The sequence below is a fragment of the Drosophila elegans genome, unplaced genomic scaffold (assembly GCF_018152505.1).
Source record: "Drosophila elegans isolate 14027-0461.03 unplaced genomic scaffold, ASM1815250v1 contig_476, whole genome shotgun sequence".
Classification (NCBI taxonomy): Eukaryota; Metazoa; Arthropoda; class Insecta; order Diptera; family Drosophilidae; genus Drosophila; species Drosophila elegans.
This window is the reverse complement of record NW_024545863.1, coordinates 13648880-13670651: the sequence shown is the minus strand read 5'-3', so window position 1 is coordinate 13670651 and position 21772 is coordinate 13648880. Positions and strand designations below refer to the sequence as shown.

The following is a 21772-nucleotide window of genomic DNA, read 5'->3' as shown; positions in this document are numbered from 1 at the left end:
AAGATGAGAGCAAAAAAAAAAATGTCGGAGTCAAAACCATAGTGGACAAAACATTTGTCGGAAAACTTGTGATTTCCATTTGGGTGTATCTATTTTTTGCTGGGGTCTGAGGCAGAAGCAAGTCAACGAAATAATCAACAAAAGGACATAAAAAGGCAAGGGACTAAGCGAGCGGCAGAAATGACATTGACGGCTATGTGAACGGAATAAAATTTCATCAAAAATGCCACTGTCACAGACACACTCCGAAGCGAGGGTAAGAATTGCAAATGGTTGAATTGCTACTTTTATGTGGGTCCTTTTTGGATTCTGTTCAAGGGGAACTTTCACTCTGGCGCCGGGATGGTGTGGATTTGATAGCAGAGTGGTGAGGGTGGCTGACGAGAAAGTTGGTGAGGATGTGAGGGATGAGGGTGAGAGCACACATCATATATGGGGATTTGCGGACCCTTCAGGCCTTCTCCAGCTGCCATGGCCATGTCAAGGGGCTGTCAGTAGCAAAAACAAAGCCTTCAGATGGCAGCCATGATAGATACACAGCCAAAAAACAATTTATATTTTAACTATTTCGCATAAAGTTTTGATAGTGGGGATTGTTTTCAAAACCTTGTGGTTGGTTTTAGGTTGATAAAACGTTTAGAATTTTTTAGTTTTTCCTTATAGAAATATATATATAGATATTTAAAAGATCTAATTAAAATTGATAATTGAAATTGGTAAAATTTGTGACACATTTTTATATATAATTGAAAAAGAAAACCCTTTACTGAGAATCGTTTAAGAACGATTTACGCTAAATTCGTTTGACATCTAAAAATGCTTTTCAGAATATATATACTATGTTTACCTAATATTAAAACAATTATATTATTTAATAAAATTGATGTTATTATCTTTTTAAAACTATACCTGTTCTGAAAGTGATTATTTCTTCAGTGCACAAAAAGTGGATTCTAAATTTACAACGAGGAAATTTAGTTCTCTACACCGTGCTTTTCTGAATAAAGGTGTTGACGGCTGTTCCGCAAGTTAAAATTTTAAAAAGTGTCCACAATTTGGGTATTTTTCTTTCAACGCGAATACAAATTCGTAAACTTAACGAAAAGAAGCAGACCAAAAAAGAAAACAGACAAGAATTCTGCTGCATTGTGCAGTTTGATTAATGATCGAATGTCAATTACGGCAGATACTTTTGCTGCTCGGCAAAAGAACTCGCAAAAATAAATGGAATGAGCATTAGGATGAGTGCATAGTATTTGTAGTATTTGTTTATAAGTGGGATACGTAAAGTGGAATTCAAAAATCAACAAGCTAGAAATATAACAAAAACAGAAAAATGAAAACCGATTTGGTAACAATTTGTATTGTGCATTTATTTACTAGCGATTTATCTCCGTCTCTGTTCAATATCAACATATTGTATCGAATCCACCGTATATTTATAGAATTATTCAATGTATCATAAAAAAGCAAGTGCAAAAAATCAAGTTTCCGGTCATATGCTCAATGAATCTACTCGCATTTTTCCATTCCCGTAGAAAATCTGTTGGTTTTGCAACATTTTGAGTTATTTCTCGAGCGGCTCAGTTTGCCTAACTTTTGACTTTTCGCAGCGGTATTCAAAGCATCTTTTTTCCTTTGGCTAATCCAGTCTCATCCAGTCTCATCCTCTTTCATCCCGGATTATCCCAACAGAAGTCAAGGGACACGGCTCGGCCCACTGTCTCAACCCTTTGATTAGAGCCTAAAATTTGTACCCATATTTTTCGTGAGATCCTGGCAGGAAGAAAAGCAAAATACAACGGGAAACAATTAACTGCGTCTACGGTTGCTAATTTCCTTGGATGGACAAACCGTTTTTGCATACGGACACAGCGGAACGCCCACCGAAAACGCCCACGCGCCGTCGGGCGGCACAAGTGAAGGGATTAGAACGGTAAAGGATTCGCAGCCGTCGTGCTGGGATATAGGATTCAGTGTTTCCAGTTTGACTTCTTCCCTCACTCCTTTTGATAAATGCCGCAGGACATTTTAGGCTCTAGCTGGCTACCGTTTTTGCCCCGGGGTTTTGGTCCGTTCCAAGAAATGTCAGCTAATTGTTTTCACCTTGCCAATTAGTAGGCCATTTAATGCCAAAACAAGCCGAAGCCAAAACAAACAACTCTGATCTCCAAAAAGCTGAAGAGGCATCAATTCTCATTAAGTTTGAATTGGAAACAAATTCCAGGGGACAAAGGAGAGCGGGCCGCATAAATAAATCAATGTGCAGCCAAGGCCAGAGCCACAATTATGTGCAACAATGCACCTCAAGTGTGGCCCTCGGCAGGAATCAATCAAGTCTCATCACTCAAGTCGCAACTCCAGTCCTCCTCCCGTTTCTTGTGTGTTCCCTCTCCTTTCCGATTTAATTAATGCTTGGCCATTTATTAAATTGGCAGCTTAGTTTACTTCGCACACAACTCCGGTCAATGCAATAGCAGTAAATATGGTTCTTGAAAACAGTGAATAAATTTGTTTGTTTTTTATTCTAGAAAAATGTGTGCGAAAATGCAATATTGTAAAATTTGTTTGAACTACTTGAAAACATTCATAAAAGGCTTTACAAATAACTAACGAGGCAATTCGAAATTATGTATTAATTTAGTTTTTCTTTATTTTGTAGTTTAATCAGTAAAACTTTTTTTATCTCCAAACGTTTAAATAGAAATTATATTTTAATTTAGTTCTTCCTTTATTTTATTAAACAAATCAAATATTGAGCTTGTATGTTTTAATTTGCATTGTATTTACATTTTAATATATGATTGCTTTTCCGATTTTTGTTAAATGGCAAAAAATATATCATATATTGATGTAAAATTACATGGTCGTTCCACGGTATGGATACTGTATATCAAATATAATAAAAACCATTTTTTTTTAGTTTAATATTTAACATATTGCAATTCCGATGCTACTTTCTTTACCTAGGCTGTGTATTCACTCCTCCTCCAAGGAAGCCTGCGGTTGGTCCACCGTGCCACTCCCCTCTACTTGCGTGTTGGTTGCCTGCAACCGATCCAGCCTAATTTGTAACCATTAACCCATGTATTATGTTCGGCATGCAAGTGCCCAGGCGATGGATTGGCTCTTTGAAGCCGGACTGGGATATAAATGGCCAGATGGAATGGCTGCGCTGAGTTTTGTCTATTAAAAATCATTTAGAACAAATGGTTGCCGTATTTATGGTCTCCTCCAGTTGTTACCAAAAGGTGTGAGGTCGTTTCGTGGGGGTTAATGGATTAACAAAATTTCACAGAATCATATTAATCTCGTAGGATTGTATGGCAGACTCGAAGGGAAATCTTCGTTGCCTCATAATGTATTTACACTCATTTTTATGAAAACATTTTTATTGGTTCTTATTTCTGTTATTTCCAGGACATATATATTAATTTTATGCCTATGTAAGTAGCTGAATGAATATTTAGTTTTTTAGTCTGACATACCTTTTTAGAGAATTTTCCAATGCTTTATTAAATTTTTTTATGAGTATTAAATTTAAGCTTAATATTTGTTAATAATAAGTAACAAAATTTTCAGCGGGAAAAGGATGCCTCTTTATCTTTCATAATTTATTAGGCTCCTAAAATTGTATGTGAATTTTTTATATTTTAAAAAATGGCTATAAAAAAAAATCCAGCTCTCTCAAGGGCTGAGTCGCGGTAGGTCCTTTGCCCTGGGCAACTGACAAGTGAAGCTACCGTTGGTCATAATTACGAGATGCCTTTTCAGGGCTTTTCTCCCTCTCTGAAGGACCCTGAGTCCCCTGAAGGCTCTGTCAAAGTGTTAAATTATTCCCCTAACACGTGCTCATGCTCTCGTAATCACTTTGAGCTGCTAATTTCAGCTTTGTGCCCGTCCCCGATGTCAACTCGCGACTTTTTAGTAGCCAGCTCCCTGGACAACTTCTTGGGTCGTTCCGGTCTATAAGTAGGTCTTAATCCTTTTATCGCTGGGGAAGAGTGCGCGCAATTTCCAGTTTCGGGGCCCGAGTCCCAGTGTTTCGAGGAACAGAGCTGATCATTTCGCAATGATAAATTAAGCGCTAAGAGTGTTTCCATGTACCCGGCCGACAATCCCAATCCACTGTCAGGGATCGGGGGTAGATTGATTATGTCCCCGTGTCGGCGGACACTCTCGCGGAGACTTGGGTCATTGTCAACGCAGGCCACGCCTGACTAGCCAGCCAATATTCGCAATAGGACCTCGATTCAGGCGATTCGGGGCAAGTGAGCTAAGACCAGTTTATCGCACACACTCCATCTGCGGAGGATCCCCACTCTCGGAGATGATTTCTTGTTGAACATATTTCCAGAAGCCAACAGGTGCCAATGGGCTGTGATCAATCATTGGCGAATCGATTTTTAATTAAGAACTCTTGTTAGCATTTGGCGACCTCAGCTCCTCTCCTTTGGCCAAGTTGATTGCCCACAAAGGCCTGTTGAATTCTTTAGCACAAGGAGCTGAGGGGGAGACAATCGACTCCAGTCGACTCTGAATTTGGCTACCCAGCAGCGTTTGGGCCATGATGTTTAAATTTGTCCTAATTAGTTGACAATGAGCGATGATGAATCAGCGGATTATAGTCGAGCTCGCAAGTGTGCATATCTCGTGTGGGCGGGTTAAGAAACTTCTCTTCGGGACTATCAATCAAAGGGGTTGCTTAACTCATTCAGGAAATCATATTTACGAAGATTCTTTTAAATTCTTATTCGCAGGTCCTGTTTTCTAAAGCTTTATAACTTAAGCCTTTAAAAACAATAAGAGCTTAAGAACTTCATCGGGACTTTATAACACTTACCACTTAAAATATATGTCCTTCAAAGACTTTAACGTTTAAAACCCCATATAGGTATAATTCATTCTTAAATCAGTTAAAAATCTTTTCGTTTTCATTTCCATATACAATATATTTTCTTTATTTTGATATATTTTCCACTGTTCGGTTTTATTTGTATCAATAAAATATAAGTACGAACTTACACACATCTAGAGACGCACAACAGATGCAAACTACATTCGTTAATAATATTTATAGATACCATAATTGTACAAATAAGCAATTCTAGAGCTAAGTATATGCCACTTAATAGCTATGACGAATCGTTCTAGGCTTTATACAAACTCTTAAACCTGAATCCTAGGGTGCTTAAGTAAAACTCATATACAACATTTGTGGGGAATCGGGATTGCAACTTTATATAATGAGGGTTGTCTACCTAATGGTCGGTCCTTAACTAACTACGTTCACTGTATACTCCGATTTGTCGTTAACCTTGTCTTGGGTACAAGGCTATTGATTCGAAATGAAAAACAAAATTCTACAAAGAATGATAGGGATAGCTGCTAATGTACAATGCTGAAGTCATCTTGAAGATTTCCCTGCTGATTCTACAGGGCCGTCAGATCGTAATCCTGTTTGATGTGTAGCTGAAGATTGGTCATGAGATCGGATTGCTGCTGTTGCTGTTGTTGTTGCTGTTGTTGTTGCTGTTGATGGTGCCCATGCAGATTCGTGTGACCCATTTGATTGTTATTGTTATTGAGGTTGCTGTTGTTGTTGTTATTGTTATTGCCGCCGCCATTGTTGTTGTTGTTATTGCCGTGGTGCTGCTGAGATCCCGCATAAGAATTAGCCGTATCAGGTGCCGCCGGTATGTAGGGCGGATTGCCCAGCGACGAACTGACGTCACCAATACTTTCCAAACTATCCGAACGAATGCACTGCAACGATAGAAGGAGAAGAAGGATCAAAATGGTGATCAACTGGTTACCTACCAGAACTTAAAAACCTAATTTTGATAGAAGCTCTTGGCTTTACTTTAGGAAAATTCACGCTAAAAATAAAATTGCATATTTCTATTTAGTGAAAAATTTTGTGGTGAAAACCTAACAATGCTATGCACAGATTCATTCCAGTTTTATCCAGACAGCAGTCTTATTGTATAGTAGCAATACCAAGTATTAATTGCCTGTTGTAATGGAGCGTATTATTTATTAATAAATGAACACGCAGGATTGCCAATGCTGGGGAGTATATGGCCCTTAAGTGCCGGTTCCTGTTGACTTTCAACACGCTCCACTCACCTCATTCATCACCGGAGTCTGCTGCGATTGCTGCTGCTGCTGCTGCGACTGCTGCTGTTGCGATTGCTGCTGCTTTTTGGAGGCGGCTCGCTTGGAGGGCTTCTTGGCTACCGGTGTTGGGTTGCCGTTGGCGTCCACCGTCTTCTTGCGCACGTTCTTGGTGTTGGGCAGCTTGTTGTCCTTCTTCCACTTCATGCGCCTGTTCTGGAACCAGATCTTGATCTGCCGCTCCGACAGGACCAGCGTATGGGCGATCTCGATGCGCCGCCGACGCGTCAGGTAGCGGTTGTAGTGGAACTCCTTCTCCAGCTCCAGGATCTGGTGGCGCGTGTAGGCGGTGCGCTGGCGTTTCGGTTCCATTCCCGGCTGATACGACCCGTTCGCTACACAGAAAAATGAGAAAGTACATTTTGATTAGCCAAAATTTCAAGTTAATGTTTTTACACAAGAAGTGTCCATTAATAATGAGATGTTTATAAGTTCTCTGACAGTTTCACTACAAGAGAAAAAACATCCTGCTTACTGCATAAGTTCTAAAAACAATACAAAGGGCGACTTGTAAGTTAAGTTAAAAAAATAAAACAGACTGTGTTAACAACAAAAATAAAATATTTTTTTGACTATTTTGTTTATATTTAAAATAAAATATATGTTTTTAAAATTGGTTTTTAATTGAAAATTGGTCGAAAATCAAAAATTATCTCCTTTGTCGTTCCCCAAAATCTGAACGCAAAATGTTTGTGGCCTAAAATTGGTCAAAAGATTCCGAATGAAAATACATTGAAAATTAAGAATAGATCCTTGTTCTTTCTGTGTATAACTTTCAGAGAGAACGCAGGATTTGCATAATTAATGATCGGGGAGTATAAACATAATGGAGGGGTGGCGGTGGGGCACCACAATTAATACACTTCAAATTGCGTTTCATAACAGGCCAAGTTCTCAATAAATCTCCCAGATAAGTTGACAACCCTTAAAGAGACCGCGCCAAAGTTTTTCTCGCTTTCACCTTGCAACTGGACAGGTCGTGGGGCGGGGGTGGTGCTTTCAGGAGGAGGGGGTGGAGGCGATTCAGAGGGTTAGCCCGCGGGCACATGAAAGAGTGGTGTCAGTTGGGCCTTGGGTAATTAATCAAAATCAAATGGCGCGCCACTGCCAGGATGTCAGGGCTTGTCCTTGGGCCTCCCGAAAAATTACGCGGCCACAGTTAGTTAGTTTTTCCGGCTGGAAAATTAAACACATCTGAGGGTTGCATCCTTCCGCTTCTCCTCTTTTTTCTCTTTCCCTTTCCAGTTTCTTACTCCGTTTTCCTTCAATTTTATCGCCGCCAGATAAATGCCTCGCACCTGCCGCCCGTCGGAGATGGACATCCAAATTTATACACGCTCCATCAATTTCAATTTAATGCCATCTCCGCTGATGTTTCTATTAGAGGTATAGTCCCTCGCACTTCCCGCCCGGGAGTTGTGCATTTATAAAAATTTCATTGCTCTGTGACAGACAGCTTTCGATTTGATAGAAATATTTCAATCCCAGCTCGGCCGGCCCGAAACTTAGATTAATGATATATGTCCAGCCAACCGTTGGCAGGCCCCCAAAACAGGGGAGTGGGGCTTACACTGGACTGGGTGGTCCATCAGAAAAAAATGGACTACTATGGGTCAGGTCATTGCAGAAGTTCAGAAGGGAACCAAACAGATGCGCCTAAGAGCTGCTGACAAGTTTTTTATTTTTATTTTTTGTGTCGGGGTGGCAGGTCAAACAGTGTTAAAAGTTTATTCTTTGGGAGGTAAAAGATGTATTTTAAGGGTGGTCCACCCCAGGAAAGAAGGTTTTCTAAACTGTAACTTTTAAGACAGCGATAGAGGTAGAAATGGATATATATATATATACATTATAATTATTAAAAGGCACAGGAAAGAGTTCAGCAGGCCAAAATTTGAAGTACATCTTGGCAAGTTAAGAGAATGGTAGTTGCGGGTTGGTCTAAAAGGCACATTAAAAATAAATAAAAAATAATAAAGATAAGAATGTGGTAGATTCGCCATAACACTTAATAATTATTTAACAAAGTTTCGCTCAAATTTGAGCATGTAACACTAATCCATCAATTATTTATTCGGGCTGCGATCGAAGTACCGAAGCCCGAAAACATGAATTGAAAATAAAAAGGAAACCGAAAAGGGACGGCACCGAAACCGAACCGAGCCAACTGCAATATCAATTACAAAAAACCCAAAGGAGCAGGGAAATAAAACAGATAACGAAACAACACCGATTCCAATGTCAGCTGCTGCGTCAGCGGAGAAGTCGGCGCTGGCGTTGGCGGCATGCTGCGTTAATTCGTTTTTAATAAGTGCGTATCATTTCATTTCAACATTTCAACGAAACTGCCAGGCCCGCGAGGCGGAAGAACTTCGGTCCACGCCAAAGGAAATCGCAGTGTCATGGCTTAAGGCGAAAAACGAAAACGAAAACGAAAAAGAGTGCCAATTGCATTTAAAATTGCCAAGAATGGCAGCCAATTTATGAAACTGCCGAATCATACAAGGCCAAGGAAATCAAGATTGCACAAGCCCCGGGGGAGACGTTCCTTTGGAGGGGATGTTGGGTGGAAAAGTGCTAAAGAGCTGTGAAAAGAAGGGAGACTGCAGTAAATTGGCGCCCGCGGGTGGACCCTGAGCGTAGGCAGCGGTCCGTCCCTTTCGATCCCACACTATCGTTCTGGACTTGCCTGACTCAGGCTGTCGGCATGTTTGTCCCATCCAAAATTTCATATGATTTATCATGCGTTTGTGACTCTACATTTTCAGCCAGCCAGAGCGAGAGAGGGCGAATAAAAACTATGTCAGGCATTATTTCATAATCTGTTGTTGTCTGGCGGCCTCATTTGTGGGCTTAAGCTAACCCGATTTTGAGGTGCGGTGGCCACCAGACAACTTCCGGGCTTCGATTCTTTTAGTTCATTCATTTTGCATTCGATATGAGAAGATACCTGAATATAAATGATTAATTGCCAACCCGATAAACAGACACTGTGTATTTGTCTGTGGTTAATCCGAAAAAGAAATTTGACTCGTGCCAACCCGAGAAGACAACAAAAATTGTAATGTAAAATAGAAAGAAATCAAATGAAAATATTTAACGGCTGTCATAATTCATTTATATAAACATTCATCAAAAGCATTTATAGCAAGCGTAGGAAAAACGCCACCAAACCTGTTTGTCTATTAGAGGAAATCGCATTTCGAATGCAACTAACAAATGGCAAGAAATTAATTTTCGGTCTGCACTAATGAATGCCCGAACGGGGATTGCGCATACGCCGCGTTATCCAGCTGGGTTCTAAGTTTAAAACTTTACTCGGAGCTCGGTGTTTTTGTTTAATATTTTTTTTTTCATAAAGTGTGTGAGCTCATGGCAACAACAACAACAACACAGAGAAGAAGAAAAAAGGCAAGTCAACATTTCAACAACAGCGGGAGCTGCATCAGCAGCTTGTCAAGTGACTTGCAATTTGTGGCAGGCAAATAATAAAAATAAACATGAGCTCATGCTACTTACACATGTACGGGTAGAACACCCAAACCCTCGTATATATACCATATTTGGTATATATGTATATATGTATATATATATGTTTACATATGTGTAGAATCGTGTATTCAACGTAAAGTACCCGCAGCACTTGAACTGGTTGCCGCGCTGTGGGAGAATTGTTCTACAACTCGAATTCTTTTAATTTAAACGCAAATACTTTGGGTGCTTTTCAATGGCTTTAAGCCAAGTGCACAACTAAATGGAAAAATATGTTAATTTAAGTTGAGCTGAAAGAGTTGCACAAAACTTTATTCTGTGTATGTTAAGCGAAACTAATTTTAAAAGAACACCAGAAATTGTAGTGCTAAAAATGGTAATGCGTTAACAATTTATTTAAAATTACCATTGTCTTGCTTTGGGGTTTGATATACTCTAATTATGGATTTGGAGATTTCAAGAACCACGGACAAGTTCTAAAAAAAAAACTTAGTTACTTTACACGTTTAAGTTTATCATTAAAAAAATACATTTAAATCAATGAATAACATTTAAAGTCAGAAATCCTCAGGTTTATGAGTTGTGAGAAATTTCACATTTTTTTAAAATTATATTTAAAAGAGCTTTCCATTTCATCTGCATACTGTAACTAAACCTCAAAGTGAACTTCAAAGCAATAGTTTTCCCATTTTGAAATGTATTCGTTTCACTTTCGATTCCACTGCCAGAATAAACAAAAAGAGAAGCCAATCGAATGACCATCAGCAATGTTATTCAACTAAGCCGAAAAGTCAGCACTTGTCCCAAGACGGAATCGTTTTGTTGTGCTAACGAAATGGAAATAGAATGGATCCGTAAAATCAAGCGAAACCGAAACCAAAACCGACTCCAAAGTGCAGAGTACCAGAAGAAAGACAAGACAAGCTAAGAAGCTCACGACTCAGAGCCCGGCGAACAATGGAGAACGCGTATGGCGACCTTGGAGATTCGTTGCTTTCGAGACAAGAACCCACAAAAACCCCACCAAGTCTTTTATATACTTCATATATTTGTATTTCCAGACGGACAATGCGCAGAGCGTGGCAGGGGCAATAAAAGCTCCGCTAATTAAAGCCAATTTCAATAATTTGCACAGCTCCGAAGAACTTTATTGGCGTAAATTGCCGAACCAAAACAGAGACGGCAATAAAGCGAGTAAAAGAGAGAGAGAGAGAGAGAGAGAGTGAGCGGCAGGGATCGCTAATTATGCTTTGTGAAGAATCCAGCTGAGACTCAGCTGTTCGTGCCCCATCTGTCATAAAGGCGAACTTCTTAATTTTACTGCGTCATTTTCATCATTGTCATGCCCTGGGCCGCCGGTGATTACTCCCCTGATTCCTCGCCCGTTACCACCCCCTTTCCCAGCCATTTGCTTTGCACTTTGGCAAAAGGCGCAATTCCAACTGAGTTTTTACAGCATCTGCGTCTGGGCCTCGTGTATCTGAATTTGTGTCTGTAAATGTATCTGTATCTGCGGCTTGCACTTTTTTTTTTGCCCGCCTCTGAGGCTTTTCCGCAAGTCATCGGGTAACTGTGACTCCCAGGCAAAACTCAGCCTCTTAGTGGAAACTTAATCGTGGACTTGCCATTGAAATTCAGTTACAAGGCTGTTCACGTTCCACTGTTCATTGAAAGCGGCTACACTGTATCTGTAGCTGTTGCTGTAGCTGTGTGTCTCTCCCTGTACAAACACGAAACTTGTACGCGTTTTTAGCCGCCTCATCTTGGGCCGCCGTCGTGCATGAAATCAATATTATTCAGTCAAGTCTTCTGACAGAATTTATTTCGTTTAGATTTAGCATTAGCATGTGTCACAAATGGCTCTCAATAATTTTGGTAACACTATCGGTTATTATATTAAAGTAACGCGTTAACATTTGGTTTAATAAGAAGATTAAATTGAATACATTTGCTTTTGACAAATGTATTTGTTTGTTGGAAAATCTCTCGTTTTAAGTAAATTTAATTATTTTAATAATCAATAAGTTTGCTCATGCTAGACTAGTTTTGTTAAAATGACTACGTCATTAAAAAAGTAGCCCGTTTTTAAATGAAATGTAATAATAATGAATTAAATTGAACTTTAAATACCAAGAACTTTATTATCGAATAACTAATACTATATTAATTATCTTTTGTTGCCAACTAATTAAGATAAGCAAATAATTATTTAGTACTTTATTAAAAAATTACGAGAAATAAAATAAGTAAAAGTAGGTAAGTAAGAAAAAGCCACGTTGATAAAACTTAATATGAGTTTTTTATAACAAAAGCTTCAGGATATGATCCATTTTAATAGCTTTATAGTATAAACTAAAATGTAAAGCACTTTTGTGGTTTGTAGATGGTTTTATATTCACTAATTTAAATAAGTATCTTTCAGTTACCCTTGCAATGTGTATTACAATACCATTCAGAAGTTTGCAACCCAGTTTTTAATTTATTCTTAATATTCCTTAAGGTGTATTTATGGTTTAAAAAATCAGAGATACTGTTATAGTTTAATTACAATCGTATATCATATACATAGCTTCCATGGAATTGATAGCTTGTAAGTGTAATACACAAGTTGTAAACTCAATTTTGTTAATTTTGAGGTAGTATATTTAAATTATTTCATTTTATGTGAATAATGCAATAAATATAAGTCTTTACCGGTAGCGTTAGGATGTAAATAAATAAAATGAAATTATATATAATATTATTTATTATATTAATTCTTGTTGATTAAGAAAATACCTTTATAAAAAATAAAGAAACACAATTTTAAAAGCAATTGCAAATTATGTTGTTTGCTTGTCAATCTAAACAAATTATTAACTTGACCATTAAGTAAAGCCGTATTCCATTAACTTTTCATAGCCTTTCAACACTTTTAATGGCAACTATTAAATAATCCACAAAATTGCTCTCCAAATTCGTTTCACACCTAGCCCTCGCTCTTTTATCCGGCGGGAGCACAAGTTTTGAACAAGTTTTAGGCTCGCCTTAGGGCAAAAACAAAGTAAATTGAGCAAGAGACCACACGCCACATCGCAGGCATAGTTTTGAGCCATAGTTTCGGGCAAGTGCTAAGCGAGTGTAAGTCATTTGTTAAGGGAACAACATGACACCGGAGGGGGCTCTCGGGGTTACGGGTTTTGGGGCATAACGAGACGGATGCCGAGACGCGGGCTGAGATAATCAAGTTTCGTCTTGTTCTCGTGGTCGTGCGCTCATGATAAATGTCACAACATTAACATCAAATGACACGGACCATCCGTCACTCAGTCGGAGTTTTACCTCACCGATGGAGGAGGGGGTATCGGAATCTGAATCCGAATCCGAATCTGAAGAGAAGTCGTATACCTTGCGACTGTGTCAAAAATGCCCCTGAGCGATCGTTTGCCTTTCTGTTCCACTGTCCGACGAACTGCTTTGATTTTTCGTTGTTAATGTTTGAATTTTGATGCTGGCACTCGGAGAAAAATGTAGTCAAGAACAACAGTGGTTTTCGTATCTAAAAAATTCACTAAAAATAATTCTGAGTGCTAAAGTTGTAATGAAAACTGCTTTTAAAGCATCTTATAAAATTTCCTTTAAGCAAACTTTATTGAAAATGTTATTAAATAGAATAGGATGTAATTAGTATAATAATACAACAGATGTAATCCTATACTATAAAGTTTTTTTAAAGTACAAAAAATATACTTTTGGTTAATAAATTATAATATTTTGTAATATATTCAAATCACTAATGAAGATTATAAGAATTTCATAGAAAACAAGTTATTCTTATAAAAAATAAAGCGAAATATAAATTAATTTTCAAAAATAATTTTCACATTTATGGACACTGTTTTTTTTTGACCAGCTACAATTAAAATTTTTCTTTTTTTTACAGTGCAAAGACAAATTCCCAGTGAGACTAAAATCTGGAGTGGGTACTGGAAAACCGATGAACCGACGAGGCATTTGACAATGAGCGAGTCGGAGTGGCGTTAAGCGAAACGTTATAATTACCCATTTGGGTCAAGGTTATTGTCGAGCTGGAGTACTTCGACGCTGTGCTAATTAAAAAGCAATCTATCAGTTTTCTCCCTATCTCCTTCCGATCCTCTAGTAAATGAATTCGTCACCTACATGCCGCCCCGAGGCATCCCCAATTCCTCATTATTAAAACAATAAGCGACGACAATCGCCAGTTGGCCGGTTGATATTGTTGGTAACACACATGGTTGGTCGACACATGGCTGAAAGAATTCCCCGTTTTGGGCGCGCCAATTAAGGGTAATTATCTCTGCCAGGCCAACACTGTCAACTCAACTCAACGGCGTCCATTCAGTCGGTCTCTGGATCTGGTGAATGGAATCGAGAAACCTGTTCTCCACGTCCAAGTTTACTCGATGTTGCATTCAGTTTTTGTGCCAAGAATAATGCAACACCATATTCATGAAAGCTCTGATTGTAGGACTTAGAGAATGAATTTGTGTGAGTCACTTCAGTTGAAAATTGTGCTATAAAGGGAATGGGAAGCAGTGACATTATGAATAAAATTATAGGAATGACATTTTATTTTACATTATACAAATTTCATTTTTTTCCATTTTCTCATTTTATACATATGTTTGAAAATTAATTTATAGTTTATTATTCTTTTTAATTGGTCTGTTAGATTTTAAGGTTTTCTCAAGGTAAACTTAACTCAAAAACTAATTTAGGACCAAAGATGCACCAAAATTTAAATTTAATTTAAGTTAATTTTTAAAGCATTCTACAAATTAAAGCCAATGGGAAAAATAAATCTAGCTCGCTGACTCTTTTTATTCATTCCATTATATTCAATATAGGCTCATATATGCAGACCAATTCTGCACTCCCCAGATCACTCTGTATGCTATATCAATCAGCAGTGTACCATTCAGTAGTCTTAGTTGACTTTAAGTCGGTTCAAGTGCTGAAAGAACCGCTGAAGAGGCCTTATTACCAGGAGCTGGAGTGCTGATTGCAGGCGAATGGAACACACTCAACGATATGTGCATTGTATGATATTATATAGGAGCAGTATGTACAGGAACTTGTCATTTGGTGAACACGGTTCGCCCCTCGACACAAGGCGTGGCACTCTTGATTTTGATTAATGAGCTTGAAGTCGCAGTTTTCTTTTTTCTGTTACCCGGTTGGTTGCTGTCTTTGGCTTTTATTTTATATTGTTTATTTTCGTTTTGGTTTTCGCCAAAGAACGAACTATACAGGGGCCTGTCAGTGGATCAAGTGGGTGTTGGCAGCTAAGTAATTTAATTAGCATACCCCGAAAATGAGCCGCAACATGGGGGCGAATTGGGGGAAGAAAGAGGTGAAGAGAAAGTCTTGACTTACCCACTCCCGCCACATGGATCTTCTTCATCCAGGGGTAGATGATCCGTTCGCCATCGGTCGTCTCAGCCATCAGATCATCTTCGCTGTCTGAGTCGCCGAGATCATCGTCGTTGTCGTTGGAGCCCAGTTCGTCTGGAGATCGATCCAGCATGAGCCGATCCTCCTCCGACATGTCGTCCTAAACAAATCAATCAAAACTTCGATTATGCGTACTCTTGTGGAATATCTCTTTCAGGATATTTACATTTTCGGATCCCATATCATCACAGCGCAATCGCATCCCCAGCTCTTGCAGTTGTTGTCCGGCAGGTACAGCTTCTTCAATGCGTTTCTCTAGTTTTAAACCTGTAGGGAACGAATATTGTTATGTTTCGGTGCAAAGAAGTCTATTTTATCGGAATGAAAAATAATTTATAAAACAAATTGATTGCATTACAAATTTCAAACAAATGGAAACTTAATTGTAATTTTTGAGTATAAAAACATCTTTATTGAGCTGTTCATAACATGCGAATTTAATTTCAAAAATTTTTATTATAGGTATGTCAGAGCGTTATGTTTTTAGTTTTAAGCCACGCTGGTTCCGCGAGTGATAATGATTCAAATGCTAGCTAAAATAGTATACTCTCAAACAATTTGCTCTTAGAACCCTCACGCCTTACAGACAAATTCTGAATCAACTGGCTTAAAGACTTACATTTTATTAACACAGTTAGTCCTATGATGCTAGCAAAAGATGGCTTAAATATAATTTAAATTGTATAAAAAATTCTGAGCGTAATACTACATCTTCCCACTTTATTAAATGTTTAATATACTCATAGGAAAATTTATTTGGTATGACCAAAACCGTTACATGAGGTTGGAAGCGCTACTTTAATCTAAAATTGTAAGGTATCAAACTTGTTGTAAATAGTATATTTACTTAAAATGATTAAACAATATTTTAAATGAGGAGCTTATCAGTTTGCTAACGACAGGGCCGGCTTTTGAATGCTTATTAAAGGTACAATTTGCGGTACTACATCTGTCAATCGATGTCAAAAAAACAAAACTGAAACAAAGCAATTTTTAAGTTGAAAACTGAAACCAATACATTAAGTATCCGGCCCGTTATACCTTTTTGACTCATGTAAGAAAAATTTAGTTTTTTGTTGTCAATAAGTGCGAGATCGAAAATGTCTAGGCTAATCCCGTGTTGCCAATTTAAATTAAGTGTTTTCTTACTTAGTTTTTTTACCCACCTAATTCCTGTAGTCCCAGGGCCGTGTTCGTCGGTGGTTCCGTGGAGCTACACTGGAGCGGCAGATCCATCATCTGGTGCGGCGAGTGTCCTTGGGAGTGGGTGCTGCCTACGCTCCCGTTCGCAGCTCCATAGCCTCCGCCGTATCCGCCGTAGTATCCGTTTGCTGATCCACCCACAGCTCCGCCTCCACCACCGACGACTCCCCCGCTTCCTCCGCCGCCACTGCCGTTGCTCGTGTTCGGAACATTTACCGCCGGACCGTACCCGTTCGTAGGATCGGAGTGCACCGCTCCGGCGGATATGAACTCGGGGGCGTGGTGCACGTAGTAGCCGAGGCTCTGGTGTGGATGCGAGTGCGGATGTGCGTGCGGATGTGAGGGTGGAGTGGCGGTGGCGTAATTGGAACTATAACCGCCGGCAGATGGCTGGTGGTGTCCGGACAACGCACTATTGCTGTGGTGGTGCGGCAGCGAGTGGTTGTGCGAGTGGGAGTGGGTATGCGGATTGTGGTGGTGCGCCATGTAGTCGCTGACCATGTCCGCCGGATGCATGGCATGCGGATGACCCGTCATCCCACCTGCACCACCACCCACCGAGCCAACACCTGTCACTCCTCCGCCGCCGACGGCACCGCTCATGTGGCCCGTGGAGGCGGTCATCGAGTAATGGCCGTTGTAGTGGTGATAGTCGTCGGCCACCGGCGGAAACTTTGGGTCCAAGCTGTTGGCCATGGACATGGGACTCTGGACATGATGTGGAGCATGCGGATAACCCATGAGGAAAGAGCTCATGACGGGAGATCTGTGGGATCGGGGTTCTCCAGACGGGATTTCTCTGCGATTTGTTTACTTTTAGATATCTTCTTGGGTACTTTCACTCGGCCTGCACATATTCTGTAGCTTTTTCTTTCCGAACAGTAGTTATTGGTTAGAGGCACCTCCTCTTATAAGTTGTGATTAAATTCAGATTTATAAACCTTGGTTTTTAAAATTTGTTATCAGAACATGCGTTCGTCCTTAGAATCTAAACACATTTGATGGACTTTTATTTGGTTTTTTGTAACCTTTATCACCGATTTTTCACTTGTATTGTTTTGAGAACTTTTGGATTTGATTTGCACTATTTTTTTTGGCACTTTGGTAAGCCTCGGAACCTTGTGGTTCAGAGAAACTTTATTATTGCGATCTTTTTCGGCTATAAAAAACGGTTTTTTATAAATTTTAAAACACACACTGGGAGAAATGTCGGACGCTTCGGTTTTACGAGTGCGCTGCGAACACGAACCGTTCCATTCGAGCCGATTTTTTGTTATGCTCGCTGGCGGTAACTCTCCTCGCGAGCGAACCTGTTCCGCCACTCTTCGCTCACCCATTCGCTCTCTCGCTTCCTCTCTCCCACCGCCATTGCCATCAAAACGGGTTTTCACTGCGACAACAATCGAAGGACGGCCCACATACACACACAAAGCGCCATGGAATGAGAACCATACGTATAAACCTCGCTGCCATATCTATTCTCACCCTCCTCCTCGTCCGCCATTTTCAACCACCGAACAGCGCTCTTTCTTTGCGTGCGACTGAGAGGGAGCAATGGGGGCCAGAGTGAGATGGCAGGATCTTTGGTCACACCCATTCAGAGTCGCACGCACAGTAGCGGCATGGAATATTGAACTGCTTGAAATTGAAATTGATATTGAAATCGGGCTATTTTTTATGAATTTATTTATTGTATTAACAGACACTAGTCACATTATAAAAAACATTATAAAATTACCAATTATGTATTAAAAAAAATGTTTTTATCTGACTAATAAATAACGTAATAATTATGGTTTATATCAAACAATAAAAATCTTCTATAGGCAAGGGAAGAGGTACACAATTTAAGCAATATCTAGGTAAAAGTAAATGTTTTGGACATAGAAATTAAAATTTGCAGACTTAAATCACCAAGTATATAATGTTAAATTAAATTTACTTGTACCTATGTTCGCGTTAGATCCTGTGCATACTGGACTTGTGTATAGCATCGTCTATGGTAACAATAGCCCGGGAGAATTCTCCTCTTGTAGCATAACATTATTTTATTCGTTATTTTCCAAATATATTTTTATTTATAAATATTTATCTAAATGAATACCTAGTTTAGCTTAGAGCCAAAATGTAGTGCCACCACTGTAGTGCTCAACTTTACCCACATCCCCAGAAACGACTGTTAAACTCCCTCACAGACACAACATTTTAGTTGTCTTTTTTCTGCGATTGTGTTGGTGGCCCGGCAGTCATGGCGCACGCTCGAAAACTGGAGTCGGCGAAAAAGTCGTCTGGGCCCAAGAAGCACCGCCCATTTTCAGAGGGCTTTCATCGATCCCGGACAAGACGCAAGTGTGGATATGGACCAGACCATTTATTTTCCACTTTCAGAAATGGGTTCCTATAGGAGCGAGTGGAGATGCAGCGAACTCTGGGCTAATAGCAGTATTGATCTTGAGAAGGGGAAAGAATATATTGGATGAAATCAGCTACCGAGTTGGAGAGTCTGGGCTGACTTGCAGTAATTTCAATTGAACAACCAACGAATATCACTTTGGCATTATGTTCTCCTATGTGACTTTTGTTGTGGTCTTGCTGGGGTTAAGGCTGTTATTGTTGCTATCATTACTACCGTGATTTTTCCTCAGATGTTGTTGTTGCGGTGATGACGGGCAAATATTCAAATGAAGCAAACAAAACATGGAAAATCGATAGAATGATTGTTGTATAATGCAGCCGAGAAGGTCGGACATTTAACGCTTTAATATTGTTTTTAGTAAATATTTTGACTGAATCACATGGATCACATTAAGATCAAAATGGATCAGTTCAATAAATACAAATATTGGTGCTTGGTTTGAGCATATACTGAATATTAAAACATAAATAAATAAACAAACTGGTACGCGCTAACTCTTTCTTTTGAAAATAAAAGGGAACATTAATTCGTGTCGCACTTTTGGAGTTTGCTTCTGAAAGTGACTCTTGCTAATTGCCGAATAATTGAGCCGCCTATAACCCACCAAAATAACTTAACCCCCTCACAATTGGGTCCACGTGCTGAGCCACCTTCGCCATCAATTCCATATGTTGACGGGGAAAGGCGATATAGGAGGCAGGGCCACTAATTAATCGACTTCCAACTGATTCGATTTTGATGGTCACCATCAAAACGTCATTAGGCCAGTTAAGTGTATAAAACTTAAATTTAGTCTGCGGTTCGTTGGTCAGGCTCGTAGGTGTGAATGTTGGTTTAAGTCTTCATTCCTTGTTAAAGTGTTTGAATTAATTGACTAGCGAATGTTAACTAATTGGAGTTGCATGTTAACTAATAGTATTGTGTTGCTCATTATGCTTCTTTTGTTTACAAATAAAGCCAACCGAGCTGTTTATATATTGCAGAATATTTCCTTAAATATATCATATATCTTTTTGAAGTTTTTAATCTTCCTACAAATAAATCTTTTTTATTTTATAGCATTATATTCCTCGTACAGTTTTTATATCTTAAGTAAAGGTCATAATTGCTCTTATTGCATCCAATTTCCTATTACATTTTCGGATAAAACTTGGTTGAAAGAGAAAAATCTTTAATTTTATTGTCTTTGGCGAAATCAAAAATTCGGAGACACTAAACAGAAAAAACAATCATTACATTTAAATTTAAAATTATAGTAGGTTCCCCTTTAACTTTCTATTAATACACATATTGTTTTATAAATATTTTAAAAGCTCTGTATAGTGTGAAATCTGTACTGATTTTCTCTTAGTACTTGACTAAGTCTGTAAAGCCTTTTCTTAAAGCATTTGCATAGCATCCTTAGCATACTATTTTCCTCCTTGGCCGGTGCCCAAGAAACTTTTGAATTCAGTCGCATTAGTGGCTGCTACATTGAATTTGCTCAGCCCTGACACAGCCACAGCTCCTGAGGTGGGTGAAATCTCGAGGTGGGTGGCGAGGGAAAGTTCCCGGATTCGCAGGACGAGGGCTCGCTGAGAGCTTTGCGTCAGCAGGGAGGGAAGGATGGGATGCGGCACCGAAAGGATGGCGCAGATGGGGGAAGCGTGTGTTTGTTGCCGTCGCTTGCTCTTTGTCCGGGGCATTTGAGTCCGAAATCCCAATTCAGATCCAGCAATCAGTTGCGACTGTCAGGCGGCGGCAGAAGGAAGTTCACTTGCTGCACGAGGCAACACACTGAAACGTGATTAATGATGTCGCATCCACATCCACCGAGGCACATTACGACCACCAATGCGAATATATATAAGGAACCACCATGCCTTGAGCATGGGATTTCTTTGTTTTCAGCTCGCTTCTTTAAGCCAGCCATCAAAAGTTTGTGATATTAAATTAAGAAGACCCAGAGTGTGTGATCGAATACAAATATTCAGAATGGGCGGAATCCACAGACACTGATTAGTTGACTAATATTAGTAATTAGGAATATGCTAATAATGGGAATGGACATACATAAAAAATATATTTTCATGATATTCAAAATTATTTTATTAGGCTAGAGTCCAATACGCTACAAAAAGGCTTTACAAAACCAATGTTTATGTAATCATACTCTACGTTTACAATTTAAAAAGCCTATAGCCTTGCTGTATGCAAAATGGTTAAAAAATCGACTTAAATCTAGAACATTTTAAAGTTGGTCCACGTTTTCTTGAGCTTTGTAAGAAATCTGAGTTATAATAATAATTTTAGTAGTAAAATTGTTTGTAATATTTTGTAAATTATATTTTAACTTAAAAACAAAAGAAAAAGAGTTATAGGATTTTTTAAACTTATTGGCAATTATAATTTTACCTTTCATGCTCATATTTTAAAGAAATACTTTTGGAATACAACATTTTTTCAAGAGCCGGTATCTTTTACAGAATATAGCGCATTCACTTTGATATATTATTTTTAAATAGGGATGGAACTAGCGTTTTATATTAACAATGAAATTTTTTTCAAACGACTTTTCGAATACCGATGCGAAAATCAAAATAAAGTTTCTGACGTAGTGAATTTTCAAGTTCGGTATCTTTTACTCAATTATCCTTAGTTAAACTAACTTGACATCATGAAGCTTAAGTTTTAACTATATTTAAATGATAAGTAAACAAAAATTTATTATTTTCAAACAGAGTAGAATCTGGAATCTGCAATTTACCACTCCTCCCCGACCCACCCATTTCCATCTCATAGACAGCCTTCAGTTAGAGTCTGGAATTCCAATCAATCTGGTATGGAAATTGTGTTAACGACATGTTGACAAGTCGACGTAGATTCAGCCTAACCAGGGGAACTCTGGGAGTAAGGAATGGAACTGGGGGAATCAGGGATGTTGATTAGCTTGAGACCCCAGCGAAAAGCTGGAGGTTCTTCCAGCGAAAACAACAGGACAATGAAGGCTGCCAGGAATCGTTTGCCAAATGA

General features: G+C 39.0%; 1 protein-coding gene across 1 annotated transcript; it reads right to left on the bottom strand.

The window, feature by feature from the left end:
- Nucleotides 1–4969: 4969 nt before the first annotated feature.
- On the bottom strand, nt 4970–17601 carry LOC108148383 (homeotic protein deformed). The gene is made up of 5 exons (XM_017275409.2): nt 16308–17601; nt 15308–15408; nt 15064–15241; nt 6130–6512; nt 4970–5766 (listed from the first exon to the last, which is right to left on the bottom strand). The coding sequence occupies exons 1-5, from the start codon at nt 17098–17100 to the stop codon at nt 5434–5436; spliced, it is 1788 nt and encodes a 595-aa protein (XP_017130898.1). The 5' UTR covers nt 17101–17601; the 3' UTR covers nt 4970–5433.
- Between the last annotated feature and the right edge of the window lie 4171 nt (nt 17602–21772).